Source organism: Macaca nemestrina, chromosome 17 (genome assembly GCF_043159975.1).
Source record: "Macaca nemestrina isolate mMacNem1 chromosome 17, mMacNem.hap1, whole genome shotgun sequence".
NCBI lineage: Eukaryota > Metazoa > Chordata > Mammalia > Primates > Cercopithecidae > Macaca > Macaca nemestrina.
This window is the reverse complement of record NC_092141.1, coordinates 7,455,796-7,468,919: the sequence shown is the minus strand read 5'-3', so window position 1 is coordinate 7,468,919 and position 13,124 is coordinate 7,455,796. Positions and strand designations below refer to the sequence as shown.

At 58.4% G+C, this 13,124-nt stretch overlaps 2 protein-coding genes across 5 annotated transcripts; one reads left to right on the top strand and one right to left on the bottom strand.

Annotated features, from left to right (window-relative positions):
- Positions 1–115: 115 nt before the first annotated feature.
- On the top strand, positions 116–6,447 carry LOC105473337 (Y-box binding protein 2). 4 transcript variants are annotated; one of them, XM_071082276.1, is made up of 9 exons: positions 116–464; positions 1,169–1,232; positions 2,648–2,681; positions 3,540–3,629; positions 4,189–4,473; positions 4,626–4,756; positions 5,011–5,188; positions 5,876–5,960; positions 6,230–6,447. In XM_071082276.1, the coding sequence occupies exons 1-8, from the start codon at positions 191–193 to the stop codon at positions 5,924–5,926; spliced, it is 1,107 nt and encodes a 368-aa protein (XP_070938377.1). In that variant the 5' UTR covers positions 116–190; the 3' UTR covers positions 5,927–5,960; positions 6,230–6,447. The 4 variants fall into 4 exon arrangements, with proteins under 4 accessions (XP_070938377.1, XP_070938376.1, XP_011725444.1 ...); XM_071082275.1 differs by having other exon boundaries at positions 6,063–6,447; XM_011727142.3 differs by having other exon boundaries at positions 117–464; positions 4,653–4,756.
- Positions 6,448–6,665: 218 nt separating this feature from the next.
- Positions 6,666–12,687, bottom strand: LOC105473329 (solute carrier family 2 member 4). The gene is made up of 11 exons (XM_011727108.2): positions 12,439–12,687; positions 11,037–11,153; positions 10,753–10,925; positions 10,536–10,660; positions 10,309–10,424; positions 10,019–10,181; positions 9,726–9,913; positions 9,470–9,574; positions 9,220–9,321; positions 8,490–8,693; positions 6,666–7,971 (listed from the first exon to the last, which is right to left on the bottom strand). Exons 1-11 carry the CDS (start codon positions 12,469–12,471, stop codon positions 7,768–7,770), a joined length of 1,530 nt encoding a protein of 509 aa, XP_011725410.1. The 5' UTR covers positions 12,472–12,687; the 3' UTR covers positions 6,666–7,767.
- Between the last annotated feature and the right edge of the window lie 437 nt (positions 12,688–13,124).

The following is a 13,124-nucleotide window of genomic DNA, read 5'->3' as shown; positions in this document are numbered from 1 at the left end:
CTGCGCGAGCGGCGGCAGCGGGCTGCGATTGGCCTCGGCTCTGTGCCCGCTGCCGGCGTGCGGGCGAGGCTCGGGGCGCGAGGACCGAGCAGGGCGGCGGGTTCGCGAGCCGGGGGGAGGGGCCGGGGCGGTGGCGGCGGCGGCGGCGGAGGAGGCGGTAGCGGCGGGGGCCGGTACTGGACCCGGCGGGATGAGCGAGGTGGAGGCGGCAGCGGTGGCTACAGCGGTCCCCGCGGCGACGGTGCCCGCGACGGCGGCAGGGGTGGTAGCGGTGGTGGTACCGGTGCCCGCAGGGGAGCCGCAGAAAGCAGGCGGCGGGGCGGGCGGCGGGGGCGGAGCCGCCTCGGGCCCCGCTGCTGGGACCCCCTTGGCGCCGGGCCCCCGCACCCCTGGCAACCCGGCGACGGCGGCCTCGGGAACCCCCGCCCCCCCGGCCCGGAGTCAGGCGGACAAGCCGGTGCTGGGTGAGGGGGGGGCGCGCACAGGGAGGCTCTGAGGGGTCGGCGGGCTGGGGGAGGGGCAGTGTGGAGCCCGGCAGGATCCGGAAAACCAAAGGCGGCCTGGCCCGGAGGCCCAGAGCGCTAACTGGGCTGGGAGCTGCGCACCAAACAAAGTGGATTCCCCTGGTGGGAAATCCTGCCGTGCCTTCCTGGGCGGGAGGGCGGGGCCGGCAGGTTCAGCTAAGGTCTTGGGGTGGAGAATAAAGCCCCAGGGTCCGGCCACGCCCCCGGGCGGGACACAGTGCCTAGTTGACTGGGTTAGAACTAGGCAAACCTCTGAGCCCGGCAAGCAGGTGCACTGGGGACCCTTGCATTGGGAGGGCTAGAAAAACCCTCAGTTATGACCTGGGGGCGGCACTTTGCAGACCAGGTGAGTACCCAGTTCTAGGTGAAGGGTCTGGATTTGTAGGATGTGGGGAACATGCCTTAGAGTTGGAAGGCTTTTTGAAAGCCTGAATCCCCTGTGTGGGTGATTTCATTTGATGGAATAGGGTAAGAATACCTTGAAGCTACTAGTGAAACCTGATTGGCTTGAAGGCAAGCTTAATAGGTTATAAGGCAGTAGGCTAGATTTTTTTTTTTTTTTTTTTTTTGGAGTGTCTCAAAACTGAGTTCAACTCCATCTCTTCCCCCCGTCTCACTGTCCCCACTGCATCTCTGCCTGGCAGCAATCCGAGTCCTGGGCACTGTCAAATGGTTCAACGTCCGGAATGGTTACGGATTCATCAACAGGTATCCAAGGAACCCAGGGCGGGGGTGGAATGGGTGTCTTCCGAACTGGCCTGTGGGACTGGACACCCGCCCAACCTCATCTCGACCCCTGCGGAGGCACGTGGTTGCAATGTCCAGCTGATGCTGGTTGAAAGCCTTTAACCGCAGCACAAATGTGTGCTTAGTGACAAGAGGAAGGCTCCTCCACATCTTCAAGGGCAGCGGAGGATTAATGATTCAGGAACTTGGCAAACCTGGCTCTGACCCTGGCAGCTTCTCATCTCACCTTCTGGAATTGCTTCATTACTTTTACTCTGACATGCCTTTGGGGCAGAATGTATTATAGGGTTCTCTGTGCCTCAGGGCCCCCGGCGGGAATCCTCACTGATTTGCTGTTATGGCAGCACTCACAACTCATCTCCCTTAAAGAGCTCTGGCTCATTCGAGCCCCCCACCTGTTGGGACTGAGGCTGACAGTGGGGGGCAGGAGGAAGGAGCCAGAGGCTGCTGCTTTCCTTCAGTAGGCAGCCCCACCCCTCAGCACTGGGAGAGGCTGTGGCGGTGGATTCTGAGCAGAGCCGGGTCTCCCCCAGTGGGCCCTTCCCCAGCCCAGGCATCCTGCCCGGCCTGGCCCTCCTGGGAGGCCCTAGTTCACTCTTAGCATGCTGACCTTTGTGCAGATCCATGTGCTTTAAAGCTAAAACGTTTGTTCTGGGGAATGGTCTCTGTCTGATTCTGGAAATGGCAGACTGGGTGGGGGGCAGAGCACCTCCAGGAAAACTTTTCCTTTCCCCTCCCCCCACCCACTGGGGTTCTTGTGATAGAGAATGGGTGAATGTTTTCTTGTCTCTCACCCTTGCACCCACGCTTGTTGAGAGTGGGCCTGACCCTGGGATTCACGTCCAGGCTGAGGATGAGAATAAATTTTGGTGGCTGTTTGGAGCAAGTTCCTGACACGTTGTTCCCTTCTCAAACTTGTTCTGCACCTCTGGCCCCCTCTGCACTTTCTGCCTCCTTGACTATAGAAGGAAGAAGACTGGAATTTTCCAAGCCTGATGGGGGTTGGGGGAGGGGTGTTGGCCAGGGACAGTTGCACCCAGCGCTGGCAGGTTGTAAGGCTAGCCTGGGGTGGAAGGTGGAGCCCAGGCAAGGGCAGAGCCATCTCAGGTCCCTCAAGGTGCCTTTGCCTCCCCAGCCTGCCCTTTCCTTGTGAAGTCCAGATTTGGCACTGAGGTTTTAAGTATACCTCTCTCTACACCAGCTTCTGGAGGTCCTGCTGGCTCTCCCTCCTACTCCCTGGGCCCTGTCTACCCCTAACTGTGGAATGCTGGAGAGGACAGGCCTACTGAGCTTAGACTGGGCAGCTAGGGGGGCCTCAGTGAGGAGCTGAGGGCTTTGTTAAAGTCCCCTCCTTAACGACCCATCCTGTTCTGCAGGAATGACACCAAGGAAGATGTCTTTGTTCACCAGGTAAGAGCTAGGTTGGCTTTCTGAGGGGAAGAACCGGCCCTGTTTGAAGGCCTTTGCCGTAATCCTTAGCAGTGCGCTCCACCATGTTTCTCCGGCTCTTCTTCACAACGGCCCGTCTGCCAGGGAATAGCTCCCCCCCATCTGCCTCGGGTGCCTGTGTCAACCACCATTAGCCGCACTTGTGTTGGGTTACTAAACGCCTGTCAGAATTGAGCATGTCGCCCCTGGGCATGGCACGCTTACTACCTCCTGGGACCTGTTAACACTCCAGGAAGCACTGAGGCAATTTTCAGAGGGAGAAGGTACTTGGGTGCAGTGGTTCTCAAAGCGTGGCCTCTGCACCAGCGGCAGCAGCATCACCTGACATCCAAATTCTCAGGCCCCAGCCCAGACCTGGTGAATCAGAGCTGGGGCTGGGGCTCCGCAATCGGTTTAACGAGCTCTCCAGGTGATTCTGATGCACGCTACAGCTTGAGAACCACTGCTTGGTGGAAAGAGCTCTCATTGGGACTGAGGTAAGAAGCACAGTGCATTTTACCCACTTTGCAACTGAAGACTGTCCCTGCCTTTTGCTTTGGAGTTCATATTTCTTGCCTCCCTTTTTGAAATCCCAAGGGGTAAAGCGGGGGCGGGGGAGGGGGAAGAGTGTGTCCTGGGGATGGTGGTAACTGCACAGTCATTGCTGAGGCCCTGAGTTCAGGACTTTTCCCCTGCTAAACTTTGACCACCTCCTTGCTCCACCCTCCAGCTCTAGACCCCAAGTCAAATGTTGAATGAAATTGGGTGGTGGCCCCAGCAGGGGTGGCAGAGACTCCTATCTTGCTGTCTCACTTTTCACATGGCCTTTTCCCCAATCAGACAGCTATTAAAAGAAACAACCCCAGGAAGTTTCTGCGCAGCGTTGGAGATGGGGAGACTGTGGAATTTGATGTCGTGGAAGGAGAGAAGGTTTGGGGACTGCTATGGGGTATAGAGTTGACTAGGCGTATGGGAGGGTGGCCTGGAAGTCATCGCAGGCTAAGACTCTCCTGGGGCCAGCTCTGACCCATTCTGCAGGAATGGGACTGTGTTCTCTCACCCTGATGTCCTCTTCCTTAATGCTCAGGCTAAGGGATGTCCTAAATATGTCCCTGTTACCGGTTGGCAGTGTCTGGGTTTCTTCTCTGTAGTTCACCAAGCACTTCGACGTCCGTTCTCCACGTGGGGCCCTGTTCTAGACTTTCCAAGTCCGCCTCTGTAGTAAAAAGGTGGATGCTGGCTGCCAGGCCTTTCTCCACCCAGTCGTATACTCAGGAGGGTGCAGTAGCAATTATTTCAAAAGGACACGTTGCTCCTTCCCAGATGGGTGCAGATGCACTCCACTGCCACTCCAGGGTGGGTAGAAAGAAGTTAGAGGAGCTAAAGGAAAGCTGGAGAGGGGTCTTCCCCTGGAAGAAGGGGAAGCAAGTTGGGAAATGCACGTTGGCTGTTGGAGCGGATTCTGACTATTCCCTCACCACCTTCCCAGGGCGCAGAAGCTGCTAATGTAACTGGGCCCGGGGGGGTGCCCGTGAAGGGCAGCCGTTATGCCCCCAACCGACGTAGGTTCCGCCGATTCATCCCCCGGCCTCCCTCAGTTGTCCCACCACCCATGGTGGCAGAGATCCCCTCCGGGGGGACAGGACCTGGCAGCGAAGGGGAGCGGGCTGAAGACTCTGGGCAGCGGCCCAGACGACGGCGCCCCCCACCCTTCTTCTACCGACGGCGGTTTGTGCGAGGCCCCCGGCCCCCCAACCAGCAGCAGCCTATAGAGGTGAGGGGAAGCTGGAATATGGGAGCCACTTCCTCAAGTTCAGGAGAAGAGTGGGAATTAGGATAGAGACCATGGGTCCCCAAAGGAGGAGGAACTGAGGGTTGGGCAGAGCTATGGATAACCTGACTCCGGAGCAGCTGCTGTCCCCACAGCTCACCGGGGCCTTTGCATGTTCCCAGAGCACTGACGGGGTAGAACCCAAAGAGACAGCCCCATTGGAGGGGCACCAACAGCAGGGAGATGAGCGGGTCCCCCCACCCAGATTCCGGCCCAGGTACCGAAGGTAAGACTTCCCTGCTAGGGCTTGGTCCTCCCCTTCCAGTGTTGGCTCCTTGGGGAAAGGGACAGGAGGATGGAAGGGCGAAGCTCTAGGCAGAGCCTGGGCTTCTGGTGAGAGGTGCCTTGCGGGGAGGCGGTGCTCATGGGCTGGAAGCCTGGCTCCTGGAGGTGGGGTGGGGCAGCTGGGTGAGCCCTGGGGAGGCAGTGGTCTGTCCAGGGTGTTCCCTGGTCCCCTCAGAGCCCTGCTCCTTTCCCTAGGCCTTTCCGCCCCAGGCCACCCCAGCAGCCTACCACAGAAGGTGGGGACGGTGAGACCAAGCCCAGCCAAGGTCCCACTGATGGTTCCCGGCCTGAGCCCCAGCGCCCACGAAACCGCCCCTACTTCCAGCGGAGACGGCAGCAGGCCCCTGGCCCCCGGCAGCCCGCAGCCCCTGAGGTGAGGACTTCAGATGTGGGATGAAAGAAAAGGCTGAGACCAGCTCCACCCCACCCCCTCCTTTTTTCTTTTTCTTTCCTACTCCATCCCTTGGTTCCTTCCCTCGCCTGCCCTGGCCCTCCCACCACCCTCTTCCATGCAGCCTGCTGGGTCCACCCCTGGCAGGTGTCCCCTCCCACCAGGAAGCCCCAGCAGAGGCAATCACGCCCATGTCATGCCCCCACCCCCTCCACCCGCCCCCAGTGCTTCCTGGAGCCATCGCACCAGCTTGTGGATGTGAACTGAGGGGTGTGATTGAGGGTATTAATGGGAGGGGAAAAAGTGAAAGAGGGTTGAAGTTCGGGGCTCTGAAGAACAAGTCTCAGCCCAGCGTGATAGCTGACGCCTGTAATCCCAGCACTTTGGGAGGCAGAGACAGGCGATCACTGGAGGTCGGAAGTTCGAAACCAGCCTGACCAACATGGAGAAACCCCGGCTCTACTAAAGATACAAAAATTAGCCCGGCATGGTAGCGCGTGCCTGTAATCCCAGCTACTTGGGAGGCTGAGGCAGGAGAATCGCTTGAACCGGGAGGGGGAGGTTGCAGTGAGCCAAGCTCGCGCCACTGCACTCCATCCAACCTGGAGTGAGACTCTGTCTCAAAAAAAAAAAAAAAAAAAGTCTCAATTGGCCACCGCTGTTCTTTAGACCTCAGCCCCTGTCAACAGTGGGGACCCCAGCACCACCATCCTGGAGTGATTCCAACTCAAAGGACACCCAGAGCTGCCATCTGGTGAGTGGCTGGTGCAGTTGGGCAGGTGGCCAGGAAGGCGGAGGACTGGGTGGCAATAAGTCGCTGTTGTTCACAATCTGTCCATTTCCTTTTCTCTCTCAGGTATCTGCCAGTTTTTCCAACTGACCTGTACCCTACCCAGTACCCTGCTCCCCCTTTCCCATAATTCATGGCATCAAAACACCAGCTTTTCACCTTTTCCTTGAGACTCAGGAGGGCCAAAGCAACAGCCTTTTTCTTTTTCTTTTTTCTTCCCTCCCTTTATCAAGGGTTGAAGGAAGGGAGCCATCCTTACTGTTCAGAGATACCAACTCCCTCCTGTAACTCAGGCTGAGAAGGGACCAGCCAGCTCTTACCGCCTCCTGGTTATTTTTCTTCCCGCCTCACCCCCCAAGTTTATTTTTGTTTTCCCCCGGCCCCCTACCTCTGAAGCCATTTTATGACCTGTCATTTGCCACCTGAGCCTCCAGTAAAAACAAAAACAGGCTTTCCTGTGGTCTTGGTCTCTGTTTCTTCTGTTTTGGAGAATCGCTAGTAACTCACTGTTGAAGGTGGGGAGGAGGGGATGTGGGGCCGTGGGCAGGGCCTGGCATCCTTGCTCCCGTGTCTCCAGCTGTGCCCCTAGTGAAGAGTGCCCTCATCAGGGGGATTCACTGCCCCTGTGACATGGGCTGACACCTCCTCACAGAGTGAGTATTCTGCAGATGCCAAGAGCAGTGCCCGGCACTGGCAGCTACAATTTATTGAGCATTTACTATTAATAAAGCAATGAGTAGAAATGTGAGTAGGGGCATGAGCAATGGCATCCAGAAGATTCTGAGGCCTTGAGCTGAGGCAGGATAGAGGGAGGAAGAGGGGTGAAGAGTTATGGTCCCTGTCTCAGCCCGTCCTCAAGTGCCTCCACGACAGGATGCTTGTCTTCAGCAGTCACTTTATAGAAGTATCTATATATATACATTTAGTACAACCGACCTTTGGTTTCTTCTCTCAACCCCCTTTTCAAACGTATATAAAAATATCCAAAGGCTCCTCCCAGCCCAGTGTTTCCAGGCAGCTTTTCAAATCCCCTCTTTGCCTTAGTTGGTCAAAAGCCTGTTGGTGCAGCACCCTTCCAGGAAGGGAGAGGAGGAAAGCTAGCTAGGGCTCCTTCTTGGCAGCCTTGGGGAACAATCGGGGCAGAGCCCCAAGCCTAGAGGCGGGAGCCCGCTGTCCTTCCGTCCTGCCACACATGGGCACACACTCTCCTGTTCCCTCTCGCCCTGGAAGGCTGGGCCTGCAGTGAGGGAGGCGAGTCCTTTTCCCCGGAGGGGTCAAGAGAGAACCCCCTTCGCCCAGAGTCTGTGTGGGAAGAAGTCAGTGAAAGTCCCAGGTTATGGGAGGAGTCCAAGGTGGTGGGAAACTGGATTTCTTGTCCCCCGTCCTGCTCTCTGCTCTGGTTTGTCCCACTGAGAAAGTCTAGACCTGTCCTCCCTCCAATCCCCCTTCTCTAGCAGGGAAGAAGGGATTCTGGAGCTGAGCCTGCGGGGGTGGGGAGGAAAGGGGAAGGGGGAAAGAAGAGGGAGGGGAGAGTGGCCCACCCTGATGGCCACGGCCTAACCACAACACATAAGTAATCCAAAAGAGTCACACGAGGGGAATGAGGGGGTGCTCAGACCACCCTTCCCCCAGCTTCCCAATTCTCCCAGGCTGCAGGGCTGCTTTTCCACCGGGAAGTAATAGGGAAGAGAGGGTTGAAGTGCTGCAGAGGAAAGGAAGGGGCCTCTGGGGTGGGTGGAGAGAGCTGGCTCTCCCCGCCCTGCCTGGCCCCTCAGTCGTTCTCATCTGGCCCTAAGTACTCAAGTTCTGTGCTGGGTTTCACCTCCTGCTCTAAAAGAGAGGGTGTCCGGTGGAAGGCAGCTGAGATCTGGTCAAACGTCCGGCCTCGAGTTTCAGGTACTCTTAAGAAGGTGAAGATGAAGAAGCCCAGCAGGAGGACCGCAAATAGAAGGAAGACGTAGGGCCCCATAGCCTCCTGGGACAGGTGGAGAAAGAGGTGTTGACAGAGTGAGGTGGGGAGGGAAGGGGTGGTTTCAGGCAACCAGGAGCTAAAGGCCTTCATAGGGAGCTGGGGAGACGACAGACATCAGCTGCCTCCTCCAGGGACAAGGAAAATGATCAGGAATAAGAATTTACACGGAAAAGAGGATTCTCTGAACCCCAAACACTCTTTTAGTTTTCGCCCCCTTCACCATCCTCAGTTACTGCACTCAGAGGAGAGTCCCAGCTGTTTGTAGCATTCATGCAAAGCATATCATTTTATTCTTGGACTAAGGTAAGTTATGTCACTGGTGCGTTTCGGACATCTCAGTTGCTATCCAGTCTGGGTCAGCTCCCTTCCTTGCTTTATTCTGTGTAGCAGGTGGTCCACCAAAGTGACCCAAAGACCCATGGTCTGTGGCTAGAGGAGTCCCTGACTGGGAAGCAGGTGGGCTAGCTGTGTGATGCCCACCTCTGGCCTACAGTGTGGGAGGCTGGGGTGGAAGGACCTACCGCAACATACTGGAAACCCATGCCAATGATGAAGTTGCTCGTCCAGTTGGAGAAACTAGCCACAGCCATGGCTGCCGGGCGGGGTCCCTGGCTGAAGAGCTCGGCCACGATGAACCAAGGAATGGGGCCAGGACCAATCTCAAAAAATGCCACAAAGCCAAAGATGGCCACAATGGAGACGTAGCTCATGGCTGGAACTCGCTCCTAGGAGCCAGAGAGGGAGGGTGGAGAATCCAGTTGAGGCCTTTCTGGATCCTCCCTTGCCCTCAACCCAGAGAAGTGAAATCTATCCCCCTCCCCAGCAGCTTGGGGGGCTGCCATCCCGGGTTAGAGCAGGCCCTTGAGCCTTTCTGAGCACTGGCATTCTGCTGGCTATCCCAAGTGTGTTCAAGGCAGAGGAAATGTTACGGCCTCTCAGTTCTTATGACTGTCAGCTCTCCCTGGGCTCTAAAGCTGGGTCTTTAGGAATGATGGTTCCTGAGGCTTGACAGGGGCTCTCCCTCCTGGCTGCCAGAGTTGTGCCACAGCTGCCTCCCAGTGCAGCCTAAATCCCGCAGAAGCAGACCACAGTCCCAGCAGATTCTGGAGCCAGTCACCCACAGTCCTGGTCCAGAGCTGGTGCCAGGATTGAAAGTGTGTGTGTTAAGAAGGGGACCTGGCTGGTCACAGAGACTCTCAGGACCATTCCCATGGGCTGGGCTGCTAGCCCCTCCTAGCCTCCAGGCCTTACCAGCAGGAGCAGAGCCACAGTCATCAGGATGGCACAGCCACACATGCCCGCCAGGCCCAGAAGATGGAGTGTCCGGCGCCCTGCCCGCTCCACCAACAACACCTGTGGGGAGAGTCAGAGCTTGACCGGAGCCTTTCAGGCACGGGACGTAGGAGGGGCTGCGTGGGTGAGGGCAACCAAGAGCAGGACCTCCGGGACACCCAGGGATGTGAAGCCAGTGACTCGGGCCATTCCAGAGGTGAGCAGTTACCGAGACCAAGGTGAAGACTGTGTTGACCACACCCGCTCCTATGGTGGCATAGGCAGGCTGGCCTACCCCTGCTGTCTCGAAGATGCTGGTCGAATAATAGAAAACCTAGAGGTGGGGGAGAAGAAGAAGTGATGGCAGGGATGTCCCTTCCTCTACTCCAGCCACGACAGGCTGAGTGTTGGTGGAGGGGGTTTGCTCCCAACTCCTGTCTCCCCTCCCTGGGCTGTGCCCTGCCTGGAGGCTGCTCCACACATACAGCATTGATGCCAGAGAGCTGCTGGCTCAGCTGCAGCACGACCGCAATGATCAGGGGCTGCCGGTGGGTATGACTGCCCAGGAGCTGGAGCAGGGACAATGGCCGCTCACGCTCCAGCTTCCGCTTCTCATCCTTTAGCTCAGCCAGCACTCCAGAAACATCAGCCCAGCCCGTCAGGCGCTTCAGACCTGGAGGAGGGAGGGTCAGGCCTGAAGGGACCTGAGAGGAAGCCAGGTGCTAGCAAGACAAAGTGGAGGCATGGGCCTGGGTCAGGCTGCAGCAGGAGAGCTTACTCTTTCTGGCAGGTCCCTCGAGATTCCGGATGATATAGAGGTAGCGGGGGCTCTCGGGACAGAAGGGGAGCAGGACCAGCTGCAGGAGGGCAGGTAGCACTGTGAGGCCCAAGAGCAGTGGCCACAGGCTGGCAGTGCCCAGCAGGGACTCCAACCCCAGCACCTGTGGGAGAAGGTTGGGAAAGAAGGCAGGTCACTCAGCCCTCCCGCCTTACCTCAGAAGCACACCGTATTCTCCACAGCTCCACCCCAACCACTGCCCAGGCGCCCATGAGGCCCGTCCCGGTTACCTGGGCGATCAGAATGCCAGTGACGATGGCCAGTTGGTTGAGCGTCCCCAGGGCACCCCGCAGGTGAGTGGGAGCAATCTCCCCTACGTACATGGGCACCAGTCCTGATGTCAGCCCTAGGCGAGGGAAGAAGAGAGGGCTGAGGGCAGGTGTCCACTCCCATCTGAAAGCACAGGTGTGGCGAAAGACAGCAGGGCGCTAGGCAGGGCTGTGGTGCCCGTGAGTACCTGAGTAGGCACCAATGAGGAACCGTCCAAGGATGAGCATTTCATAGGAGGCAGCAGCATTGGCCAGGCCCATGAGGCTGCCCCCCAGCACCGCCAGGACATTGTTGACCAGCATGGCCCTTTTCCTGGCAGGCAGACAGAGTGAGGCTGTGAGGGTGAGGGCACCCAGCGGTGGCTCCCTTCCTGTTTCCCCCACCCCTGCCCTCCAGCTCCGAACCTTCCAAGCCACTGAGAGATGATACCAATGAGGAAGGAGGAAATCATGCCGCCCACGGAAAAGATGGCCACAGAGAGGGCCCAAAGGGTGGTGAGTGTGCCTGGCGGGATGGAGCTGGGTCCCTCAGGCCCCTGCCTCCCCAGCCACGTCTCATTGTAGCTCTGTTCAATCACCTGGGAGACAGCAGAGGACAGATTTACTGCAGACCCTCACCTTTCCACCACCCCTGAGACACCTGTCCTCCTCGTTTGGGTACCCCCACCCTGCCAGCAGCAGGCCCTCACCTTCTGAGGGGCATTGATGACTCCAATGTTGTAGCCAAACTGCAGGGAGCCAAGCACAGCAGAGAACACAGCAAGGACCAGGGTCCCAGTCACTCGCTGCTGCGGGGGTTCCCCATCCTGGACAGGCAGACACAAAGACACAGCATGTCACATGGAACCATGATTTTTTTTCCTTCGCTAGCGGCCCGGGCCCAGCTGGAGCCTGAAGATACTGGGCTCCATCCAACATGTTGGGTGAGGGAAACTGGGCCATATTAGGAATTGCACAAAGATCTCAATGTAAACAGGAGCTCAACTTCAACCTGGGCATAAAGGAGAAACTGGATGTTTGAGTCCATAAGGCAGAGAAATGTTTGAGAATTTGTCTCAAAATTCTTCTGTGACCTTGGGACAGGCTTGGCCTTAAGAGCTCAGATTTGTGTGACCTTGGCCAAGTCACTTCCCTGCCCGGAACCTGAGTGTCCTCTGTGAGATGTGGGTGATGTTTCCTGCCTTGCCTACCTATCTGTGAGAGTGTTGTGAAAATCAACATCACATGTTAACAGTATCCGTGACAGTGCTGGTTTCATAAATTGACAAGTGCATTATTTACATTATTATCATCAGCCACTGTCCTCTTCCCTCCCCTCTGGGGGTTCTGTCAGCCAGCTCCAGGAGGACCCCAATAGGACCAAGAAGTGCTGCTCCAGAAAGGACATCCCGGTCATCTAGGGGTGGCCTTCTCTATCTGTGTCGCAGCCTGCCCTCCCCCTGTAAACTACGTGCAGGGAGGGCCGTCCAGGAGTTCTGCCTGGGAGAGCCATGCCCAGGGGAGGAGGGCAGGAAGGTGGTGTGAGGGGCGGTGGCAGTGGTGGCCGCTCGCTGGCGGCACAGACTGTCTCCAAGCAGAAACCTGAGCTGGGGGAGGGGGGGCTGACAGTCCCCTCTGCCCCTCCACCAACCGTGGGGCCAAGGGAAAGTTCAGCGTCTTGGAGGGCGGCCAGGAGTGGGGGTGGGGGCCCACGGAGAGCCTCCAGTCCTCGAAACACTGCCCGCGAGCGGAGACGGACGGACAGCTCCCGGAGGGCAAGACCCGCCTGGATCTGCTTTCCCGAGTCGGAACGAGGGCAGAGTGTCCCCAATTCCGGAGCGCCGCGCCGCCTATTAGGCAAGGGGGTGAACCCTGGCTCGCAGAATCCACTTGCTGCCTGTGCCCCGAAAGGCCCTCCAGACCCACTCTGCCTCTTGGTAGGATTGGAATCTCACAGTCACGGGTTGTCCAGGCCGGGTATAAATAGCCAGCCCCCCACCTTCACCCCCTGCGCCTGCGCATGAACCACCCCCAGCTGACCCCAACCGCGACCCCCAGCCCAAGAAAAGCGCTACCCCTGCCCCCCGCCCCGCCCCTCATGATGAATCCTACTTCAGAGCCTATCTGTTGGAAGCCCGACGGCATCTCGTCTTAGAAGAGCTGGACGCGTAGGGGCGGCGAAGATGAAAGAACAGATCCGGGAGTCTCTGGCCCCGGCCTGGCGCGCAGAAGCTGCGGGGGCCGTGGGGGTCCCGGAGTGACGAGCGCGGGCGGGCCCAATGGGACCCACAGCCACAAGCCAAGGTGTCAGAGAGCAGTGGGGCTCCCGCGGATCTGACCGAGCCGGGCTGGGAAAAAAGACGCGAGGAGCCCCCTCCACCTCGCTTCTGCCCCCGCGGGCCACGCCCTTCACAGCACCCATTGGCCAGGAGCCCGCACACCCCAGAAGGCCACGCCCCCTCCGCCTGGGGTTTAAAGTTTGGCTGGAGTTGGTGGGGCCGGCCAGTAAGGCCACGCCCCTCCGCGTGGCTGGAGAGTCACGCCTCTCGGGTTCCCGCCAACATCCGACTGAGAAGTTTTGAGAAGAGTCCCCGGAACAAAAGGCCCCGCCCACCCACGTGTTAGGACTCCGCCCACCAGCTAGGATGCCGGGCTGCAGAAGCTTCTTAAACTCTGCGGGTCTGGACTGCGGGGTCGGAGAGGAGAGGACAGGCCAGGTGTACTTGCCCCGGGGAAACTCCAGCGGCCTGAGACGGCTCGCGAGCCGGCTTGCGGGTTGAGAGAGGAGCAATGCCCCA